Here is a 24,669-nt window from a genome sequence, read left to right on the forward strand (position 1 = left end):
GAAGCTTTGTAATTGCTCTTGCAGATTTTAGATGGTGCTTATTAAATGAATTAGTTTATCATCTAATCAAGAAATGTCACTGACACATCTAATCAAGAAGTGTATTGACACACTAATGTTTATTGCCGAATATGACAACTACCGATAAGCATAATTGTAACCAACACCTTCCTAATATTGAGTTGCACCCCCTTTTGTCCTCAGAACAGTCTCAATTTGTCAGGGCATGGACTCTGCAAGGTGTCAAAAGCATTCCACAGGGATGCTGGCCAATGTTGACTCCAATGCTTCCAATAGTTGTGTGTAGCTCAGTTGGTAGAGCATGGCGTTTGCAACGCCAGGGTTGTGGGTTTGATTCCCACGGGGGGCCAGTATGAAAATGTATGCACTCACTAACTGTAAGTTGCTCTGGATAAGAGTGTTTGCTAAATGACTAAAATGTAAGTTGGCTGGATGTCCTTTGGGTGGTGGACCATTCTTGATACACATGGGAAACTGTTGAGTGTGAAAAACCTAGCAGCATTGCAGTTCTTGAGACATTCAAACCGGTGCACCTACTAGCATATCCCGATCAAAGGCACTTAAATATTTTATCTTGCCCATTCAGCCTCTGAATGGCACACATACACAATCCATGTCTCAATTGTCTCAAGGCTTAAAAATACTCATTTAACCTGTCTCCTCCCCTTCATCTATACTGATTGAAGTGGATTTAACAAGTGACATCAATAAGGGATCGTAGCTTTCACCTGGATTCACCTGGTCAGTCTATGTCATGGAAAGAGCATAATGTTCATAATGTTTTGTACACTCAGTGTACTGTACAGTAACCTGAAGAAAGGAAAGCACTGTCATTGATCTATGGTCTCTGGATGTACTCGGACATCTTGTGGGACACCTGCAGCAATGCATTAGATTGTCAATGACAGTGGTGTTACGAGTTATGATCACTTCTAACTCATTTTTCAGCTTGCATCAGCCAATGAGATTGAGAGGGACACAAAGACATTAATACTTATGGGGGTTATCCCAGAGGTTACTCTTTCCAAGAAAATGCATTAATGCTGATATCCAGTGCTCTCACTCAGATGTCATAAATAAATACATAGTTCATCCTACAAGCATAAAGAAACAGATATCACATTATAGGTAAAAGAGAATTTAAGCTGAAAGTTGTGTGTACAACTTAATGTGGCCCATGAACAACCAGAGAAAGTAGTAAAAAGGAGATGAGTGGAGTTGGAGTTAGTGGTCGTCAGCAAGCTGGCTGGCCCAGAGAGAGGCAGGGTGCGAGCAGAGCCCTAGTGACATCTCCAAACATGTCAGCACAGTGAGGTGAACAACACATCCCGCCCTGCCCTCTGCACCCAATCACAAGATCAACAAGGACAAAGCTGTTTTCCCTCGACCCCCACACCACCCTGTCAGCCCCGAGACAAACTGCCGTTGGATAGGGTGTAACTGTTCTGCAGGTGTCCTCTGCTGAGGATCCTATCCTATTTCCATACTTGATACTCATCCTTTGGACCTGAACCTGCCTTTGACTCAGGCAGCCATGGTTACTCCAGTGTTCTCCATACTGGGCTACATCTACTCTCTGAGTCTTCTGCCCCTGCTGCTGCCTGGTTGGAGCCAGGGCAGTCCCATCATGTCAGCTGAGGAGCTTCGAAGTGGCCCTGGGGCCAGGGGTCTGGTGGATACCTCCATGTTGGAGCAGGATGAAGACCTGGACATGCAGGACTTTCTGGGTCAGTTTCTGTCCACGTTGAACCTCACAGAGCTGGGCCCCCAGCCAATGCCCCGTGCGGCCCGTAAAGAGACACCAGAATACATGCTGGAACTGTACAACCGCTTCGCCAACGATCACACGGCCATGCCCTCTGCCAACATTGTGCGTAGTTTCAAGAATGAAGGTACAACGTTTACTTTTTTTGTCTGAAGACATTGTTTTTTAAATGTTAATCTTTTTATCATTTTGAAAAATGTATCTTTGGATATGATTAATTGTTTATTTAGCTAACATTATAAAGCAACTCTAATTAACTTGAGACCTATAGCATTATACAATCTGTTGACTAATACAACTTAAAAAGTATATTAAAAGGTACACTGATACTCAGCTGTTTGTTTTCTTTTAGAGAAGTTAAGATTTGACTGTAACTGTAAATCACTCTTTGTTTGGATAGCTGAGGTTAACTTTAAATGATTCAAAGTGTTATGAAGTTTAGCCCTAGATGGACAAGAATGAAATATGATATTTGCCCTTAAAGAAACTTTTATTAAATTGTAATTGGTTTAACAGTCCCTTATTTCCTCCTCTTGAAGTCAGATCACATGATATGACTGCAATGAAATCTAACCATTTAAAAAAGAGCTAAAATATAACCCTTACTATTGATGCATTATTTAATATAAAATTGATTAAATTCAGACCTTCATTGATATTTTAATTCCAGATTCCTCCCCCTACAGTGTGACGGTCAGGGGCGTGAGGACACACCCCCTGCTGTTCAACATCTCCATCCCCCACCACGAGCACATCATCACCGCCGAGCTCCGCCTCTACACCCTGGTCCAGAAGGACCGCAGACACTACGCCGGCCTTGACCGCAAGGTTACCGTCTACAAGATCCATGAGGGGGGGCACTGGAGGAAAGAAGAGGGGAGGGACAGAAGAAGGAATGAGCAGGAGACAGCAGAAATTGAGGAAATGGAGGAGCTGGCAGCCCGGCAAGTCTACGGTAATGACGATGCCTGGATTACCTTCGACCTGACCCATCAGGTCAACCTTTGGCGGAAGGCAGAGAGCTCCACCCATCGACTGGAGGTCCACATTGCAAGTCTGGGTTCTGAAGGTGGGAAGACCCCCCAGGAAGTCAGACAAGAGGATGGAAGGAAAGAGTTGGTTGATGTGGATGTTGACATGGGCTCAGATGGTAAACACATGCCAGTGGTGATTGTGTTCTCAGATGATCAGAACAGAGACCATCTTGAGGAGAACAAGCGGGAGCTCAACCAGATAATAGAACATGAGAATGACCTGCCGGCTGACCTGGAGCCGAGTCCACAGGTGAACTGGGGGAACCAGGCTGGGAACGATGCTGGGAACGCTGATGGAGAGGAGCTGGACGAGGAGACTCTCATGCAACTGCACTCCAACCTAATTTACGACACGCCTCCCCGAATCCGCCGCAACTCCAAGGGTGACCCCTGTAAGAAGACCCCTCTCTATGTGGAGTTTAAGGACATTGGCTGGGATACCTGGGTCATACAGCCCCTGGGCTATGAAGCCTATGAGTGCAATGGTGTATGTAGCTACCCTATGACCAACGAGGTCTCGCCTACCAAGCACGCCATTGTTCAGACTCGGCTGAGCAGTAAGATTCCACAGAAGGCATCACCAGCCTGCTGTGTTCCCACCAAGCTACAGCCCATCTCACTCCTTTACGTCGAGGACGGAGGAGTGGTCACCTACAAGCACAAGTACGAGGGCATGGTGGTGTCAGAGTGCGGCTGTAGATAGTCATAGAACTGACTGTAGGTTCAGGAGAGAGGTATAGAGACTGTGGATTAACATAGACTGAGTGGTCATCAATTTCACTATCAAGAAGAAAATCAGATCAAAAGTGCCCATTTGAAAATAACACATTTCTGCAATCATCAAGGATACTTGCTTTGTGAGCTAGTAGCAGACATATAGTGTAAACAGAATGGATACAGTACACCATATTAAGTGCATGAATAATTTATATATCTATCTATTGCAGCTTCAACTACATTGCATGACAAAGATAAACAGTGGAGGTGTAAATAGGAAGATGACAGAGCAAGAGGGGCCTGAATGTATGTGCATTAAAGTATGTAAATTTGCCATTTGTAAAAGTACATTTCTTATTATATTGAGATATAAAATGTTATTTTACAATGCCAGCAACACAATTATTTAAAACAAAAGAGAAAAAAAGTTACATGTGAATATCATGCTCTTATTTGTAGTTTGTATATGTTTATGATCATACATTTTACTTTCGTTGTGACGATATTGGTATGTACCGTCAGATATGCATAAAACTTTAGTGGTTTAAATAGCTCTTGGTTTAAATGGTTGGTCCTGTATGGCTCAGTTGGTAGAGTAGTAGAGTATGGCGCTTACCAGGCCAGTATTGTGGGTTTGATTCCCGTGTCCACCTATATGTAAAATGTATGCAAGCATGACTCTTAAGTCGCGTCTGCTAAATGGCATATATTGTTATTATATATTATTCTACACTGAGTGTTCAAAACATTAAGAACACCTTGCTAATGTTGAGTTGTCGGGGCATGGACTATACAAGGTGTCGAAAGCGTTCCACAGGAACGCTGGCCAATGTTGACTCCAATGCTTCCCACAGTTGTGTCAAGTTGGCTGGATGTCCTTTGGGTGGTGGACCATTCTTGATACACACTGGAAACTGTTGAGCGTGAAAAACCCCAGCAGCGTTGCAGTTCTTGACACAAACCAGTGCGCCTGGCACCTACTACCATACCCTGTTCAAAGGCACTTAAATATTTACATTTTAGTCATTTAGCAGATGCTCTTATCCAGAGCGACTTACAGGAGCAATTAGGGTTAAGTGCCTTGCTCAAGGGCACATTGACAGATTTTTCACCTAGTCGGCTCGGGGATTAGAACCAGTGACCTTTCGGTTATTGGCTTAACCACTAAGCTACCTGCCGCCCGATTTAGTCTTGCCCATTCAGCCTCTGAATGGCACACATACACAATCCATGTCTCAATTGTATCAAGGCTTAAAAATCCTTCTTTAACCTGTCTCCTCCCCTTCATCTACACTGATTGAAGTGGATTTAACAAGTGTGATCAATAAGGGATCATAGCTTTCAACTGGATTCACCTGGTCAGTCTATATCATGGAAAGAGTAGGTGTTCATAATGTTTTGTACACTCAGTGTATATTATAAATGAAAGCAAAACTATAACAGATAACTCGTATATATCCTACATGGAAAGACAAAGAGGTGTATTCTAAAGCAGAGCACAATAAATGGTGTTTGATGTTTATTACAAATGTGAGTGCTTCCAGGGTTGGGTAGGTTACTTTCTAAATGTAATAAGTTACAGTTACCTGTCCAAAATTGCAATCAGTAATGTAACTTTTGGATTACCCAAACTCAGTAACGTAATCTGATTACTTTTTTATATTACTTTCCCCATTAAGAGGCGTTAGAAGAAGACAAAAAGGATCCATCAAACACATTTGGTGTGTCAACATAGTGGTCTCTGACTTGAGATCAGACTCGCTCAGGTGGAACAAATTTAAACTTGCATCTTTTTCCAATGCTGAATTGAATGTCATTGAGAAAACAGAAAGGCATCACAAGGTTTTTTTGTTTTTTTGCAAACACCCTTTCTGAATTTAAAAGTAATCCAAGAAGTAATCATCTTGTTTTTCAAAAGTACCTGTAATCAGAGTACAATATTTTTGCTGGTAACGTAACTGATTACGGTTACCGTTTCTTTGTAATCAGATTACATGTAATTGATTATATGCAATCAGTTACTCCCCAACCCTGTGTGCGTCCATGATTGACTAGACGTAGCCTAGTGAAATGTATTATAGAGGTTCTCTATTACAAAGGCATGCAGACACGTGCACTACAGCAGAAGTGAACCTGAAATGAATCTTGCTTTGAATAGTGTGGCATTGTGCAAAAAGGGCACTGAAAAATGAACTTGTCATATGGACGACCTTTCAAGAAGAGTGTTAAATCAGAGAAGAGAATGTGAAAGCAAAAGAAAAACAATACAAACGTGTCATTGCTTTTCTTTATTGCAGATATTTTGTCTCTGCAATACATCAAACCTCTCCAATTGTAGAAAACAGAAGCAGAATATGTACATATGATGCAGAGCCATAGATTAAGTTTGTTTGCTAGATGTTCTTTTTCCTGAATACATAATACTGTCCATGTCCATGGAAGCAAATGGATGTTTCAAATCCATTCTGCCCACTTATTTGTAGGGTAATCTATTTGCCCCAGACTGACTCACACCCCCTACCACCCCACCATCACACTTCCTTCTAAAGCCACATGCCACGCGAGCCGCTCCCCCCATGTGGCGGTGATAAGGAGGTGTCAGGGCCTGGTGACTTGTAGACCATCACTCAGGATGAGACGCCATTCCAAGTGGTGAGCAGTTGGGAGAGGGTGATGTCAGATTCCTGGGACCCAACACCAACAATCTCTATGGACGATCCACCCCCCAGCGAGCCTTTCTGTATTGGACATTCTCTCTCTACCCACCGCTGCCTCCCACCTCCCTTGTCTGACATGGCCACTCGGAGGACCTAATCATGGCTTTGTCTACAGGACAGATGGAAAAACACATGTCACATCATTACCCAGTTTCTGCTGTCAGCGGACTGAAGGAGAGACAACCTCAATGGAATAACGGTGAACGACTGAGTCCAGATTTGCACTTCACTGCCATGCATTTGTGAATCACAACTATACTGTACTTACCTATGGAGCTGTTTCAGATATTATTTCAGATTACTCACTTCATGAATTATGATGGTTATTTATTTTGTAAATTTCATTTTACATTTAATCCTGTGGCAATTAAATATAAATTTCTAGGCTATACACAACCAGGAGCAGAGACTGATCCAGGCATATCTTTGTTTTTCACAGACCTCATGGGACTAAACACTTCTACATTAGTTTGTAGACAGTTGAAATTGCCTTTACAATTTTAAATTACATTTGTCTGTCATGAATGGAAAATCGAATGAACACATACAACCGATAAGAAATCAAAACTGACTTTATCAGCCCTATGGCCAACTTTCAGCCGAACAGACTGGCCCCTCTGAGTTCGAGCAAAGCGCTCACAAAACATGCGCCCCCTGCTGCTGACATGACATGAGTGGCACTGCTGGAGCAATGCGCTCACTGGAGTCGCGAGGGCGTTGCAGGGGAGTTTATTTTCGTAGCTAGCACTATAGCATTGTTTACCAGTATATTGAAAACATGTTGGTTTTGTACAGTTACTGGCACAGTTGAAAAACGTAAAATACAGTCGCATAATATCTCATAACCAGAAGATAATCGAGTATTGGCTCGAACTTCGATTCAGAAAACACTGGTTTTATTGAAGGCTACCGTTACGTTAGCAAGCTAACGCTAAAGTAACTAGCTATTTGCTAATCACTGGAGACCCCAGGTAAGGCATTTGTGCATTTTAAGTCAGATAACTAACTAGCTAGTTATAATCAGTTCGTTTTTAATGTAATTTCCATTGACTATTACAATTTAACCAAACGGGGCACATCATCATTGGATTTGTAAGCTACTAGCATACTTAGCCAGCTAGATGTTAGCAAATGTGTGCAGATGTAAATGTTAACTAGCTAAGTTAACTTACTGTAGATAACGTTATTCGCGTTAGTCTCTTAGACACGATTTGAGGCGTTTTATGCAACGTTAGTTTGCTTTTGTAGCTAAGTAATATTTTTGTTTTTGTAACTAACTTTGGGTTTTGTAGAAAAGTAGCTAGATAACGTTTGTCGGCATCATTCATTTGCTGTCAGGCAATGCTTTTGTGCATTGATGTGAAAGCACAGCAATGGTAGTAGCAAGCTAGTACAACTGTAACGTTATGTTCTGTCTCCCTTACTGCAGACTGTTCTGGACACCCCTCGTTCTGTAGAGTGAACGGGACACATTCCATTCTCACCCTAGCAAAAGGCTTCAGAGAAGGTGTTTTTGACTCATTCCTAGAGTGAGGACTAAACTGGGAGCCTCCTTAAGATTGAACTTCAAGTAATAGAGACTGTAGAACGGTGAGCAAGATGTCGATCACAAACACCCCCACAAGCAACGACGCTTGCTTGAGTATCGTGCACAGCCTGATGTGCCACAGACAGGGTGGAGAGAGTGAGACATTTGCTAAGCGAGCCATCGAGAGCCTCGTCAAGAAACTGAAGGAGAAGAAAGATGAGCTAGATTCTCTCATCACAGCCATCACCACCAACGGCGCTCACCCCAGCAAGTGTGTCACCATACAGCGTACACTGGATGGACGCCTGCAGGTAATGGGGTAGCTGGGTCATTTAATAGGGCACGAAAAGTGTTTCTTATTGGACAAGTTCATGCAGTCCCTTTGGTGCCTACTGAATACCAACTTGCTGATGGATAGAAGATATTACACTCACATTACAGGCTGAATTATTTTCTCAGATGACTGCTGTGCTTAGTTCATAACTCTTATCTTCTCCTCTGTGCTCTCAGGTCGCAGGGCGTAAAGGCTTCCCCCATGTGATCTATGCCAGACTGTGGCGGTGGCCTGACCTGCACAAGAATGAACTGAAGCATGTGAAATACTGCCAGTTTGCCTTTGACCTCAAAGCTGACAACGTGTGTGTTAACCCGTACCACTACGAGAGGGTGGTATCACCAGGGATTGGTGAGTGGGATTTGTTTTCTCCTCTCTCTTGAATACTGTTGTTTAGCGCCTCTGAATTTTAAGTTGGATCTTATTTGTGTCCCTCAACTTTTCTTCACAGACCTTTCAGGACTGACTCTTTCAAGCTCAGGTAAGGAAGACTCTCACCTTGAACTAGTAATTTGCAGTTCACAATGGAGGATTAAAGTGAAGTTCCCCAAAACGTTGACCATCTCACCCTCCCTGCTTTACCAGGCACACTCATGGTCAAAGATGAGTATGAATTTGAGAACCAGCCATCTCACTCTGGTGCAGATGGCCACCATCAGACCATCCAGCACCAGCCCTCCAGACCAGGGGGTCCCCAGGAGTTGTTTAGCAGCCCGGCTCTGCTCCCTTCCCCTGAGGGCAGCAGCTCAGCCTCTACCTCTGCCTTCTCCAGCCTTGCTGCTGGAGCCTCAAGTGAGACACTGCATTGTGTTTAACCCTCCCCTGTCTTGCAGTTCATTACTCCCCTTAAATGTAAAGCTTCATTTTGTGGTGAATAAGCTCCTGACATAAATACAGGATACAGTGGCTCCCTCATACCCAAAGTCAGGGTCATGCTGAGAAGCTTTTTCCTTTTTCAGAGGTGTCATTACTGATCACTTTTGTTTGTGTGTCTCTGTATTGTATTGTGGTGTGTTTGTTTGTCTCTGGGTGTGTGTGTTTGCTTGTATGTTTTCCCTACCCACCCACCTTGGCCCATCCTGCTCCTGCCTCTGTAGCCCAGTCCAGTAGCCTTCTGTCAGGGAGCCATAGCAGTGAAGGGCTGCGGCAGCTATCCTCAAGGCCAGGCCCAGGGCCTTCACGGGGGCAGAGCACACAGCAGAACGGCTTCCCCCTGGCACAGAGTGCCACATACCATCACAGTAAGCACCCACACTCAACCCTCCACATTTCATACAATACCAAGTTTGGGGTTAATTCCATTTGTTTTCTGAATTGACTGAATTGAAATGGAATTGACCCCAACCCTGTCAAACACCATTAAAGTGAGTGGGCACCTGCATTCAACAGCCTAAAAACAACAGGTGAGCACACTGCCTATGTCACTAACAATCACAGAAATGACCTGCACGTTCAAACAACCATTACAGGTAGCACTCACATTCATCTGCCCTCCATATACCATGACAATGGAAACCTACACTGAGTGTACAAAACATTAGGAACTCTTTCCATGACAAAGACTGACCAGGTGAAAACTATGATCCCTTATTGATGTCACCTGTTTAATCCACTTCAATCAATGTAGATGAAGGGGAGGCGACGGGTTAAAGAAGGATTTTTAAGCCTTGATACAATTGAGACATGGATTGTGTATGTGTGCCATTCAGAGGCTGAATGGACTAGATCAAATATTTAAGTGCCTTTGCACAGGGTATGGTGGTAGGTGCCAGGCGCACCGGTTTGAGTGTGTCAAGAACTGCAACACTGCTGGGTTTTTCACACTCAACAGTTCCCCATGTGTATCAAGAATGGTCCACCACCCAAAGGACATCCAGACAACCTAACAACTATGGGAAGCATTGGAGTCAACATGGGCCAGCATCCCTGTGGAACGCTTTCGACACCTTGTAGAGACCATGCACTGACGAATTGAGGCTGTTCTGAGCAAAAGGGGGGTGCAACTCAATATTAGGAAGGTGTTCCTAATGTTTTGTACACTCAGTGTACTTCCGCCAGCCCACAAATTACTGCCCTGTTGCTTTTCACTGTAACCCCATTTACTAAACAACATTTTGTTCTCAAAAAAGCTTTTCAGCATCACCACATTGCCTCTCCAGGGTGTTAATTCCTCCTTGGTCAGTTATATAATTCCTCTCAGCCCTGTGACTATAGCCCGTTGTTATAGTTGATTAGAAATGTGTTGAGTGTGATTGTGAGTTATTTTTAGGTCATGGTATTTTCTTTATGTGCTTATGGTCTGATGCAACAGGTTATTGTTCTGCTTTCAGATGCCACCTCAGGCTGGCCGAGAAACGGGAACTTCACCCCCTCAGTGCCTCACCACCAGAATGGGCACCTGCAGCACCACCAACCCATGCCCCACACCCCACACTACTGTGAGTGGCTGTGTTATCCCCCTATTTGGGCATACATCTAGTGGTGCTGCCAACATCTCAGAGCCTTACAGATGCTATATCCCTCAAAGCAACAAGCTAACCTTGAACTAATGCAAAAATGGTGGTGTTCCCAGAAAGGATGTGAATGTGCACATGTAATGTCAAATAGTCAATGTTATGATGTCATTCAACATTCATTTGTGCTCATTTGGGCCGAGCAGTACAAACAACACCAAACAGCACCGTTCTCTCGATGGTTGTGTCTTAATTACGTGACATTCTCTTCCAGGGATGGTCAACAATGAGATTGCATTCCAGCCCCCCATCTCGAATCACCCGGGTGAGTCTGTGTGAAACATTACTCAGAGAGTTAGGTCTGTATGTACGTATGCATCCTCATTTGTTCCGGTATGTGGTGTGAAATAGATAGTACAGAGACCATGTGAATTGATGGTGGTGCTATCGTTCTGTTCCAGCCCCTGACTACTGGTGCTCCATTGCCTACTTTGAGATGGATGTTCAGGTGGGGGAGACGTTCAAGGTTCCGGCCAGTTGCCCCACAGTGACGGTGGATGGGTACGTGGATCCCTCAGGAGGGGACCGCTTCTGCCTGGGCCAACTCAGCAACGTCCACAGGACAGAGGCCATCGAGAGAGCTAGGTACTCTACCATATCAAATAGAAAAAGGAAAGATTTATAGAACAATGAATGATTTAATGTCTTTGCTAAATTAAATGGCTAAGCAGAACCATCCATATTTTGGGAAAAACACACTAGCAATAAGTTAAGGCTTTTTTGAGGCTTCTTTAAGTAGATTTGTATTAATTCTCATACTGTCTGTCTGCTTCTGCCCTTCCCTCCTCCCTTCTTGGCTCTAGACTTCACATTGGTAAAGGGGTGCAGCTGGAGTGTAAAGGGGAAGGTGACGTGTGGGTGCGTTGCCTTAGCGATCATGCAGTGTTTGTGCAGAGTTATTACTTGGACAGGGAGGCAGGACGGGCCCCTGGAGACGCAGTGCACAAGATCTACCCCAGCGCCTACATCAAGGTGAGAGATTTTATTTAAATGTTATTCTAATGTATTCCATTGAGCGTTTGCTTTGTACTATTATTATTATTTGACTTCTAATTGTTGTCGCAAAGTTGAGGTGTACTTGCAAGTAAGCATTTCATTGTAATGTGTACACAAACTGGATTTGATTCGATTTTATATCACAGACTCACTGCTGAGGAAGGGCACCCAAGTCAACAAGGAAGGGTTTTTGGATGCTTATTATTTAAATGAATTTTGTCTCAGTGGTTATTTGACTGCTTGGGAAGGTTTATTGTTTCAAAACAGGTTAAAATCCATTATGTTTTAGACAGTTGAACCTAGGGATGGGTACACTATCTCATAATGACAAAGCAAAAACAGGTTTTTAGAAATGTTTGCAAAGTTATTCAAAATAAAAACGGGAATATCACATTTACATAAGTATTCATACCCTTTACTCAGTACTTTGTTGAAGCACCTTTGGCAGCGATTACAGCCTTGAGTCTTCTTCGGTATGATGCTACAAACTTTGCACACCTGTATTTGGGGAGTTTCTCCCGTTCTTCTCTGCAGATTCTCTCAAACTCTGTCAGGTTGGATGGGGAGTGTTGCTGCACTGCTATTTTCAGGTCTTTCCAGAGATTTTCGATCGGGTTCAAGTCCGGCCTCTGGCTGGACCACTCAAGGACATTCAGAGACTTGTCCCGAAGCCACTCCTGTGTTGTCTTGGCTGTGTGCTTAGGGTCGGTGTCCTGTTGGAAGGTGAACCTTCGACCCAGTCTGAGGTCCTGAACGCTCTGGAGCAGGTTTTCATCAAGGATCTCTCTGTACTTTGCTCCGTTCATCTTTCCCTCGATCCTGACTAGTCTCCCAGTCCCTGCCGCTGAAAAACATTCCCACAGCATAATGCTGCCACCACCATGCTTCACTGTAGGGATGGTGCCAGGTTTCCTCCAGACTTGGCATTCCGGCCAAAGAGTTCAATCTTGGTTTCATCAGACCAGAGAATCTTGTTTCTCATGGTCAGAGTCCTTTAGGTGCCTTTTGGCAAACTCCAAGCGGGGTGTCATGTGCCTTTTACTGAGGAGTGTCTTCCGTCTGGCCACTCTATCATAAAGGCCTGTTTGGTCGAGTGCTGCAGATATGGATGTCATCTGGAAAGTTCTCCCATCTCCACAGAGGAACTCTGGATCTCTGTCAGTGACCATCGGGTTCTTGGTCACCTCCCTGACCAAGGCCTTTCTCCCCCGATTACTCAGTTTGGCCGGGCGGCCAGCTCTAGGAAGAGTCTTGGTGGTTCTAAACTTCTTCCATTTAAGAATGACGGAGGCCACTGTGTTCTTGGGGACCTTCAATGCTGCAGACATTTTTTAGTACCCTTCTCCAGATCTCGACACAATCCTGTCTCGGAGCTCTACGGACAATTCCTTCGACCTCATTGCTTGGTTTTGCTCTGACATGCACTCTCAACTGTAGGACCTTATATAGACAGGTGTGTGCCTTTCCAAATCATGTCCAATCAATTTAATTTACCACAGGTGGACTCCAATCAAGTTGTAGAAACATCTCAAAGATGATCAATGAAAACAGGATGTACCAGAGCTCAATTTCGAGTCTCATAGCAAAGGTTCTGAATACTTATGTAAATAAGGTATGTTTTTTAGATGTCACTTTGTCATTATGGGGTATTGTGTGTAGATTGATGAGGAAAACTTTTAATTAGATACATTTTAGAATAAGGCTGTAATGTAACAATGTGGAAAAAGTCAAGGGGTCTGAATACTTTCCGAATGCACTGTAAGTATACATTTTAGAGAAAAAAAAGTTGGGTCTATTTCAACAATGAAAAGGCTTGGTCTAAATTAAATTATCCATTTGACATTGTTACGTACAAGGATATACGATGACATTTGAAATTCGGAAGTGACTACGCTTCCAGATTTTCTGGAAACTCGATTTGTCAGAAAATCACATTGTATGATTTTAAAGTAATTAATTTGCATTTTATTGCATGACATAAGTATTTGATCACCTACCAACCAGTAAGAATTCTGGCTCTCACAGACCTGTTAGTTTTTCTTTAAGAAGCCCTCCTGTTCTCCACTCATTACCTGTATTAACTGCACCTGTTTGAACTCGTTACCTGTATAAAAGACACCTGTCCACACACTCAATCAAACAGACTACAACCTCTCCACAATGGACAAGACCAGAGAGCTGTGTAAGGACATCAGGGATAAAATTGTAGACCTGCTCAAGGCTGGGATGGGCTACAGGACAATAGGCAAGCAGCTTGGTGAGAAGGCAACAACTGTTGGCGCAATTATTAGAAAATGGAAGAAGTTCAAGATGACGGTCAATCACACTCGGTCTGGGGCTCCATGCAAGATCTCACCTCGTGGGGCATCAATGATCATGAGGAAGGTGAGGGATCAGCCCAGAACTACATGGCAGGACCTGGTCAATGACCTGAAGAGAGCTGGGACCACAGTCTCAAAGAAAACCATTAGTAACATACTACGCCGTCATGGATTAAAATCCTGCAGCGCACGCAAGGTCCCCCTGCTCAAGCCAGCGCATGTCCAGGCCCGTCTGAAGTTTGCCAATGACCATCTGGATGATCCAGAGGAGGAATGGGAGAAGGTCATGTGGTCTGATGAGACAAAAATATAGCTTTTTGGTCTAAACTCCACTCGCCGTGTTTGGAGGAAGAAGAAGGATGAGTACAACCCCAAGAACACCATCCCAACCGTGAAGCATGGAGGTGGAAACCTCATTCTTTGGGGATGCTTTTCTGCAAAGGGGACAGTACGACTGCACCGTATTGAGGGGAGGATGGATGGGGCCATGTATCGCGGGATCTTGGCCAACAACCTCCTTCCCTCAGTAAGATAATTGAAGATGGGTCGTGGCTGGGTCTTCCAGCATGACAACGACCCGAAACACACAGCCAGGGCAAGTAAGAAGTGAAAAGCATCTCAAGGTCCTGGAGTGGCCTAGCCAGTCTCCAGACCTGAACCCAATAGAACATCTTTGGAGGGAGCTGAAAGTCCGTATTGCCCAGCGACAGCCCCGAAACCAGAAGGATCTGGAGAAGGTCTGTATGGAGGAGTGGGCCAAAATCCCTGCTGCAGTGTGTGCAAACCTGGTCAAGACCTACAGGAAACGTATGATCTCTGTAATTGCAAACAAAGGTTCCTGTACCAAATATTAAGTTGTGCTTTTCTGATGTATCAAATACTTATGTCATGCAATAAAATGCAAATTAATTACTTAAAAATCATACAATGTGATTTTCTGGATTTTTGTTTTAGATTCCGTCTCTCACAGTTGAAGTGTACCTATGATAAAAATTACAGACCTCTACATGCCTTGTAAGTAGGAAAACCTGCAAAATCGGCAGTGTATCAAATACTTGTTCTCCCCACTGTACATATCTGGACAAGCAATGACAGAGCGGCATGGACTAAGATACAGTAGAATATTATAGAATAGAATACAGTATATACAGTGAGGGAAAAAAGTATTTGATCCCCTGCTGATTTTGTACGTTTGCCCACTGACAAAGAAATGATCAGTCTATAATTTTAATGGTAGGTTTATTTGAACAGTGAGAGACAGAATAACAACAACAAAATCCAGAAAAATGCATGTCAAAAATGTTATAAATTGATTTGCATTTTAATGAGGGAAATAAGTATTTGACCCCTCTGCAAAACATGACATAGTACTTGGTGGCAAAACCCTTGTTGGCAATCACAGAGGTCAGACGTTTCTTGTAGTTGGCCACCAGGTTTGCACACATCTCAGGAGGGATTTTGTCCCACTCCTCTTTGCAGATCTTCCCCAAGTCATTAAGGTTTCGAGGCTGACGTTTGGCAACTCGAACCTTCAGCTCCCTCCACAGATTTTATATGGGATTAAGGTCTGGAGACTGGCTAGGCCACTCCAGGACCTTAATGTGCTTCTTCTTGAGCCACTCCTTTGTTGCCTTGGCCGTGTGTTTTGGGTCATTGTCATGTTGGAATACCCATCCACGACCCATTTTCAATGCCCTGGCTGAGGGAAGGAGGTTCTCACCCAAGATTTGACGGTACATGGCCCCGTCCATCGTCCCTTTGATGCGGTGAAGTTGTCCTGTCCCCTTAGCAGAAAAACACCCCAAAGCATAATGTTTCCACCTCCATGTTTGACGGTGGGGATGGTGTTCTTGGGGTCATAGGCAGCATTCCTCCTCCTCCAAACACGTTGAGTTGATGCCAAAGAGCTCGATTTTGGTCTCATCTGACCACAACACTTTCACCCAGTTCTCCTCTGAATCATTCAGATGTTCATTGGCAAACTTCAGATGGGTCTGTATATGTGCTTTCTTGAGCAGGGGGACCTTGCGGGCGCTGCAGGATTTCAGTCCTTCACGGCTTAGTGTGTTACCAATTGTTTTCTTGGTGACTATGGTCCCAGCTGCCTTGAAATCATTGACAAGATCCTCCCGTGTAGTTCTGGGCTGATTCCTCACCGTTCTCATGATCATTGCAACTCCACGAGGTGAGATCTTGCATGGAGCCCCAGGCCGAGGGAGATTGACAGTTATTTTGTGTTTCTTCCATTTGCGAAAAATCGCACCAACTGTTGTCACCTTCTCACCAAGCTGCTTGGCGATGGTCTTGTAGCCCATTCCAGCCTTGTGTAGGTCTACAATCTTGTCCCTGACATCCTTGGAGAGCTCTTTGCTCTTGGCCATGGTGGAGAGTTTGGAATCTGATTGATTGATTGCTTCTGTGGACAGGTGTCTTTTATACAGGTAACAAGCTGAGATTAGGAGCACTCCTTTTAAGAGTGTGCTCCTAATCTCAGCTCGTTACCTGTATAAACGACACCTGGGAGCCAGAAATCTTTCTGATTGAGAGGGGGTCAAATACTTATTTCCCTCATTAAAATGCAAATCAATTTATAACATTTTTGACATGCGTTTTTCTGGATTTTTGTTGTTGTTATTCTGTCTCTCACTGTTCAAATAAACCTACCATTAAAATAATAGACTGATCATTTTTTTGTCAGTGGGCAAACGTACAAAATCAGCAGGGGTTCAAATACCTTTTTCCCTCACTGTACATATGAGATGAGTAGTGCAAGATATGTAAACATTATTAAAGTGACTAGTGTTCCATTTCTTAAAGTGGCCAGTGATTTCAATAGGCAGCAGCAGCCTCTAATGTGCTAGTGATGGCTATTTAACAGTCTGATGGCCTTGAGATAGAAGCTGTTTTTCATTCTTTCGGTCCCAGCTTTGATGCACCTGTACTGACCTCGCCTTCTGGATAGCGGGGTGAACAGGCAGTGGCTCGGGTGGTTGATGTCCTTGATGATCTTTTTGGCCTTCCTGTGACATCGGGTGCTGTAGGTGTCTTGGAGGGCGGGTAGTTTGCCCCCGGTAATGCGTTCGGCAGACCGCACCACCCTCTGGAGAGCCCTGCGGTTGCGGGCGGTGCAGTTGCCGTACATAGGCTACGTCATCATGGTTCAGAAGAGGAAGAGAGTAAAGAGAGAAACCTGAAGGGAGGGGGAAGTGAGCAGCAGCTAAGTAGATGTTTTAAAACGTAAAATAACAAATGCACAGACATGATCCGGATCCGTAGCTTTGAGAAAGAGGTTTCCGGCATGGCGGGTTGAAAACTCCCCATTCGCTGCCACAGCCTTTTAAAATCTTAAAGGTCCAATGCAGCCGTTTTTATCTCTATCAAATCATGTCTGGGTAACAATTAAGTAACTTACTGTGATTTGTTTTGAATTAAAATTGTTTCTCAAGGAAGAATTTTGTTAAGACAAACTGGGAGTGGTCTGAGTGGGTAGGCCAAAACTCCATCCCACCAAAACAGGCTGAAATTTCAGGCGGTCTTTTCAAACAGCCCTTACACTACAAGGGCATTATCATAATTTTCACAATTTCACAGTGTTATTCCAACCTCGTAGTGTGGAAATACATATAAAGCGCAGGAAAATCATGTATTTGACTGCACTGGGCATTTAATTGAATAAAACAAACCCGTTTCAAGTGTGTAGGTTGTTGTTTTTGTCTGCCAATAAAAGCGGCACTACAGTCAGAGGCTCAATGTATATGACAGATCTTTCATCAATGCAAGATGGAATTAAAATTACTCAATTAAAAGTTAGAAGGATTAGGCTGTGGGTGTTATTAGTAGACAAGGACAGGGAGAAAGAAAGCGCAGCAAAATGTAGTAGCTGGCTAGCTTCTCTACTGACGCTGTCAAGACGAGCGCTATCAGATGGGATAATAAATAACCTATGGCAGCTACAAGTCTCTCTCCCTCTCTGCTTGCCCTGCACCCCGCGTCTCTCACACACCAGCCCCTCTCCTGCCCTCTGAACAGCAGAGCGCCACCGTCTCTCCCTCGTGCAGCAATAAGTGCTCAGGTTAAAAAATAAGTACAAAAAATAAAAAGTATAAATATACACTGCTCAAAAAAATAAAGGGAACACTTAAACAACACAATGTAACTCCAAGTCAATCACACTTCTGTGAAATCAAACTGTCCACTTAGGAAGCAACACTGATTGACAATACATTTCACATGCTGTTGTGCAAATGGAATAGACAACAGGTGGAAATTATAGGCAATTAGCAAGACACCCCCAATAAAGGACTGGTTTTGCAGGTGGTGACAACAGACCACTTCTCAGTTCCTATGCTTCCTGGCTGATGTTTTGGTCACTTTTGAATGCTGGCGGTGCTTTCACTTTAGTGGTAGCATGAGACGGAGTCTACAACCCACACAAGTGGCTCAGGTAGTGCAGCTCATCCAGGATGGCACATCAATGCGAGCTGTGGCAAGAAGGTTTGCTGTGTCCAGAGCATGGAGGCGCTACCAGGAGACAGGCCAGTACATCAGGAGACGTGGAGGAGGCCGTAGGAGGGCAACAACCCAGCAGCAGGACTGCTACCTCTGCCTTTGTGGAAGGAGGAGCAGGAGGAGCACTGCCAGAGCCCTGCAAAAGGACCTCCAGCAGGCCACAAATGTGCATGTGTCTGCTCAAACGGTCAGAAACAGACTCCATGAGGGTGGTATGAGGGCCCGACGTCCACAGGTGGGGGTTGTGCTTACAGCCCAACACCGTGCAGGACGTTTGGCATTTGCCAGAGAACACCAAGATTGGCAAATTCGCCACTGGTGCCCTGTGCTCTTCACAGATGAAAGCAGGTTCACACTGAGCACGTGACAGACGTGACAGAGTCTGGAGATGCCGTGGAGAACGTTCTGCTGCCTGCAACATCCACCAGCATGACCGGTTTGGCGTGGGTCAGTCATGGTGTCGGGTGGCATTTCTTTGGGGGGCCGCACAGCCCTCCATGTGCTCGCCAGAGGTAGCCTGACTGCCATTAGGTACCGAGATGAGATCCTCAGACCCCTTGTGAGACCATATGCTGGTGCGGTTGGCCCTGGGTTCCTCCTAATGCAAGACAATGCTAGACCTCATGTGGCTGGAGTGTGTCAGCAGTTCCTGCAAGAGGAAGGCATTGATGCTATGGACTGGCCCGCCCGTTCCCCAGACCTAAATCCAATTGAGCACATCTGGGTCATCATGTCTCGCTCCATCCACCAACGCCACGTTGCACCACAGACTGTCCAGGAGTTGGCGGATGCTTTAGTCCAGGTCTGGGAGGAGATCCCTCAGGAGACCATCCGCCACCTCATCAGGAGCATGCCCAGGCGTTGTAGGGAGGTCATACAGGCACGTGGAGGCCACACACACTACTGAGCCTCATTTTGACTTGTTTTAAGGACATTACATCAAAGTTGGATCAGCCTGTAGTGTGGTTTTCCACTTTTAATTTTGAGGGTGACTCCAAATCCAGACCTCCATGGGTTGATAAATTTGATTTCCATTGATAATTTTTGTGTGATTTTGTTGTCAGCACATTCAACTATGTAAAGAAAAAAGTATTTAATAAGATTATTTCATTCATTCAGATCTAGGATGTGTTATTTGAGTGTTCCCTTAATTTTTTTGAGCAGTGTATATATATTTCGACTGGGGGGGTGCCGATCTTGTCATACTAGTAATCATATCCGTTTTATCACACTTGATATTCATCGGATTTACTCGTAATCGGAAAACCCGGAAGTGCGCATTAAATGCCGGGAAAGCATATACCTCAAGTGTGCATTACTGCGCTAGCTATCACTCAGAGCGCAGCGTTATGTTCCTTCACTCATTCACACACATTGTTCAAAGGTGAACAATTGGCTTGGGCAGTATCCAGATTTTCATATCGTTTCATCTCTGGATTTTCGGTATTACTGGCATCACACAAGGGGGCGCTAAAAACGCAAGTCCTCTATTACCAGAATGCTATCAAAATTAGCACAAACTAATAGCATTTAGCTATGTGATTTCGCTAACGCGCGAAAAATTAACTAATTGCAAAGACAGTCAAATCCAGCTCATAAAGTTATACAAGCGTAGCTAATAGCTACCAAATGTGTGGATATTTACAAGCGAAAGTGAATGAGAGAAATTGTGCAAATTAACAAAGTTGTGATGCATGCTTTTCTAAAGAAAGAGCAGCATGTGTACACGGAGCAGAGGGGAGAAGAACGGAGGAGGGGGAAAAAATGCTAGTAGGAAGCACAGTGAAAAAATGGCAACTGTACAGAACTCATCCAGAGCCCTTTGACTTCCGGCAGAAAGCCGTTATAAGATATCTGATGGCAAACATTTAGTAAGGAATTGCATACAAGTGTAACTTTTTCCAAATACCCCGGTATATACGGTATACCGCCCAAGCCTAGCAAACGACACCGACAGATCAAAATTCACATGATTTACTTAATTAGTCCTATTAAATTATCAACAAAATAGGCTAATAAATAGTATGGCTGGCTACTACTGCCTGCATTTTTTCCAGTCGCAGAGTTAAAGGAAGGTAGGCTAATTCGCTTGCCCCATATATATTGTTTCACTTTGGAGAGGAGCAAAGCTTTTCTCTCCCGACACTTATGCCACATTTGTGCAATCAAGATAAACGATCAACATTTGTGACCGACCGGCTCGATCTTATGTAGAAAAATTTGAAATTGTGTTTTTTTACAGTGGATAAAAGTAGAGACTCAGAGCTAGAAAATTGTATGTCATACACTACAGTTGAGGAACAATGGGAAAGTAATTCTGCTTTGAAAGTTGATAAACTTGTAACCTCACTTTTGAGAAAAGAGCCGCGAGTGTGTCTGTCTGGGGAAATGAGAGCAGAGAGAAAGCGGCTTGTTCTAATCCAATCGTTGCAGCAGGCTCAACTGATACCACAACATAAGAACTAGCCAATAGATGTTTAGAGAACACAGTGCTTCACACTGTTTGAGTGAAAGAGATGCGTGCTGGCAGCTGAAAATTATTTTCTTTCAGATCACAGATAATTACAAAAAATACTCATGTCATAATCGTATTCGGAAAATTCTCCGTATCCGTTACGATACTCGTTTTGTCCGAGTACTCGGCACAGCCCTAATATCGACTATCCGGATATCCAAAACATTTTCATGATATGATTCGAATAGTGAAATTATTTCAGATGGCCATCCCTAGTTGAACCCCTATCCCTAACCCTCCCTGTTCTCTCTGTGTGCTGTGCAGGTGTTTGACCTGCGTCAGTGCCACAGGCAGATGCAGCAGCAGGCAGCCACAGCCCAGGCAGCAGCCGCAGCACAGGCAGCAGCAGTGGCTGGAAACATCCCCGGGCCTGGCTCTGTGGGAGGCATCGCCCCCGCCATCAGTGAGTGTCTTTCTTCGCACTATTCATCCTTTAACCTGTCTGCCTAGAAATATATCCATCTGTCTTGTCTCAGAGCATCTCAGGACCTCACAGAAATGGGGAAATCTATGCACTGTCTCAGATATGAAACTCTATATTCCCTTGAGTAGGTGGTGAATAACTAAGTGATTCATTCTATCATATGTAGTACTAAACTACAACCTCTAACCACTGAGTGTTTTTAACGACCTTCCTCCAGGTATGTCTGCGGCTGCGGGTATAGGAGTGGACGACCTGCGCAGGTTGTGTATCCTGAGGATGAGCTTTGTGAAGGGCTGGGGGCCTGACTACCCCCGGCAGAGCATCAAGGAGACACCGTGCTGGATTGAGATCCATCTCCACCGGGCCCTGCAGCTACTGGATGAGGTGCTGCACACCATGCCCATCGCTGACCCCCAGCCCCTGGACTGAGTTATGGAACAGCAACATTAACTGTCCATAGCCAGCCAACCCTTGAACTGACAGAGGGACTGTCCATGCCCCCTAGGCTAGCCCATCTTAACTATCTATCATCCTGCTGTGCTAAATGTGATGAGAGAGCGGAGCAATGGATATGATTTATATTTTCTACCCGCTGGCATCACAGCCAGCCAGGGTTCCCTCTCTGAAGATACCAGCTCATGAATCTGTTTTCTACTCGCCTCAGAATCAGGATACAGTCATGACTCATGGATGCTTTTCATTCTCTTTGTTCTATTCATAAATATCTATTTTCGTACCATCCTATTCATTGACAGTGTCATGTCAGTTTATATACTGTATTTTTGAGTTGTTTCAGTGCTATGTTTTTTTAATGACTTTAGCTTAAATTAGCACTTTATTGGTTTGCTTATCATGTGCTTGTTTTCAGTATGTTATGTCTTGTTGATAGTTTAGAAAATAAATTTTGGTATGCAGTGTGACGGTGGTTTCCACATACATTTATATTTGAAAGTATGTATGTGTGTCTCAGAATATTCAGCTTTTGTAGCAATGAGTGTGATCCAGGGCAGAGCTTTTGGAAGATGGTGTTCACATCATTGACTTAAATACATTTTTCAGATGCCTCAATGTCTAGACAGATGGCGTTTGTACATTTCAGTTTCGGTCCATTTTTATCTCCACCAGAAGTTCCGTAATCATGACTTGGATGAATTGACTTAAGGGCTGTGATGAAACCAGTATCGCAATATTTTTTCCATGGCAAAAATGAAAACATGAAGTAGACCAAACTCTTTGATCCTTTAAAAAAACTGCTGTATGGAAAATATTTTGTGCTATAGCTTGGAGAAAAAAATTAATGTGACTCTGGATGATAACATAAATATGTTTGTTTCCAACCTTAGGGCTGTTTTCCTAAAGAAGTTAAATCTGCTTTGTGTTTTGTTTCCTTGCCACGACGCTAACGAGTATCGCGATACTGGTATCTTCCCAGCCCTAGACTTGTGATAACATTCCTTAGAGATATTGGAGGAAAGTGAAGGAAGCCATATTGATACCAAATGGACCCATATGAAAGGTGTAAACAGGTCATGGCACAGTCATGTCGGTCAGTATTGTGAAACTTGTAAATACATTGTTTTTATGACCAGATTCTGCATTTGGTCCCCAAATTATGGATTTGAGAATATCAGCAATGGTGTGGGTCTGGATTGCTTGTCAGTTTACAATTATTTATATATATATATATATATATATTATATATATAACAATATTTTATACTCATTTTGCTACCTTATGACCATCTATCATGTTTTAAAGAAAGTTAGAAAATGAAATGTAGGCTGAGGAAACAGTGCTCATTCTTTACCTTCATAATTTCTACCTACTATTAATGGAAATAAAACGTATGATATTGAATGTGTATCATTTCTGTTTGGTGTTTTTATACCTTTGCTTGGTTTTATCACATAGCTGCATCAAATCAAATTTTGTCACATGCACCAAATACAACAGGTGTAGACCTTACCGTGAAATGCTTACTTACAAGCCCTTAACCAACAATGCAGTTCAAGAAATTAAGAAAATATTTACTAAATAAAATAAAGTTAAAAATAAAAAGTTAAACCATGTGAAAAAACACACAAAATAGCAGTTGGTTAGGAGCCTGTAAAACGGCAGCCATCCCCTCCGGCGCCATTATAATAGTTCCACTCCCCCACAGAGCAAGATATGTTGGTCGAGTACTTAAAGGACAAATCCACTCAGACTATCTTTTTATTTTATTTTTATTAGTCCACTGTTAATACATTACCTAAATGTTTTGCATGTCAGGTTTTCAAGATATAGGATTTTCAAGAAGCCAACAAAAACAACTGGGAACTCGGAAATCTCCGACTGCGTTCAAGAAAGCTGAGAACTCGAAAATAAACAAGCTCCGACTGGGGAAAAAACGTTTTGAACGGTCATCCAACTCGGGAACACAGACCTCGTTCTAGAACTCAAGACTTTACGACCTGAAGCTCACTGACATGATTTGTGTCTCCTGAGTGGCGCAGTGGTCTAAGGCACTGCATCGCAGTGCTAACTGTGCCACTAGAGATCCTGGTTCGAATCCAGGCTCTGTCGCAGCTGGCCGCGACCGGGAGACTCATGGGCGGCGCACAATTGGCCCAGCGTCGTCCAGGGTAGGGGAGGGAATGGCCGGCAGGGATGTAGCTCAGTTGATAGAGCATGGCGTTTGCAACGCCAGGGTTGTGGGTTCGATTCCCACGGGGGGCCAGTATAAAAAGATATGTATTCACTAACTGTAAGTCGCTCTGGATAAGAGCGTCTGCTAAATGACGTAAATGTAAATGTAATTTAATCTTGTATTTCTCAGAGTTCCCAGTTGTCTTGAACACACCACAAGTGTCACTTGCCACATCATCAAGTTTTGCATCATATGATCATATATCTTGAAAACCTGACTGCTGACATGCAAAACATTTTGGGACTGTATTAACTGTGGAATAATGAAAAAAATACCAAAATATAGTTTGAATAGACGTTTCCTTTAAGCAGCGGGTGGCCATCCTATTGCCTCTGACCAGAATATGTGCCGTCAATTTCCCAACAATTCCACATTGAATTGCCACCGTTCGCCATACAGCAGGTGATCACTAACATGCCAACCACTGCTTTTATACGTTCATCTTCTCGGTGTGTCCATTCTCTATGACAACTTAATTGAGCTACAACAGTCATGACAATTACTTATTTTCAACAAGAAAAAGTTTATTAATTTAAAGACAAGCCACAAATTTTAAGAAAACAACACTAAGCTAGCCTGAGCTCAA

General features: G+C 43.7%; 2 protein-coding genes across 3 annotated transcripts; both read left to right on the plus strand.

Moving 5' to 3' along the window:
* Positions 1-1,440: 1,440 nt before the first annotated feature.
* Positions 1,441-3,870, plus strand: LOC121574391 (bone morphogenetic protein 10-like). The gene is made up of 2 exons (XM_041887011.2): positions 1,441-1,913; positions 2,457-3,870. Exons 1-2 carry the CDS (start codon positions 1,556-1,558, stop codon positions 3,521-3,523), a joined length of 1,425 nt encoding a protein of 474 aa, XP_041742945.2. The 5' UTR covers positions 1,441-1,555; the 3' UTR covers positions 3,524-3,870.
* A 3,002-nt stretch (positions 3,871-6,872) lies between these two features.
* On the plus strand, positions 6,873-23,255 carry LOC121573846 (mothers against decapentaplegic homolog 4-like). 2 transcript variants are annotated; one of them, XM_041886188.2, is made up of 12 exons: positions 6,873-7,225; positions 7,684-8,093; positions 8,293-8,467; positions 8,568-8,597; positions 8,702-8,908; positions 9,214-9,357; positions 10,447-10,554; positions 10,844-10,894; positions 11,031-11,214; positions 11,433-11,601; positions 21,235-21,373; positions 21,612-23,255. In XM_041886188.2, exons 2-12 carry the CDS (start codon positions 7,854-7,856, stop codon positions 21,821-21,823), a joined length of 1,659 nt encoding a protein of 552 aa, XP_041742122.1. In that variant the 5' UTR covers positions 6,873-7,225; positions 7,684-7,853; the 3' UTR covers positions 21,824-23,255. The 2 variants fall into 2 exon arrangements, with proteins under 2 accessions (XP_041742122.1, XP_041742123.1); XM_041886189.2 differs by lacking the exon at positions 9,214-9,357.
* The last annotated feature ends 1,414 nt before the right edge of the window (positions 23,256-24,669 follow it).

Source organism: Coregonus clupeaformis, chromosome 9, assembly GCF_020615455.1.
Source record: "Coregonus clupeaformis isolate EN_2021a chromosome 9, ASM2061545v1, whole genome shotgun sequence".
Taxonomy (NCBI): domain Eukaryota; kingdom Metazoa; phylum Chordata; class Actinopteri; order Salmoniformes; family Salmonidae; genus Coregonus; species Coregonus clupeaformis.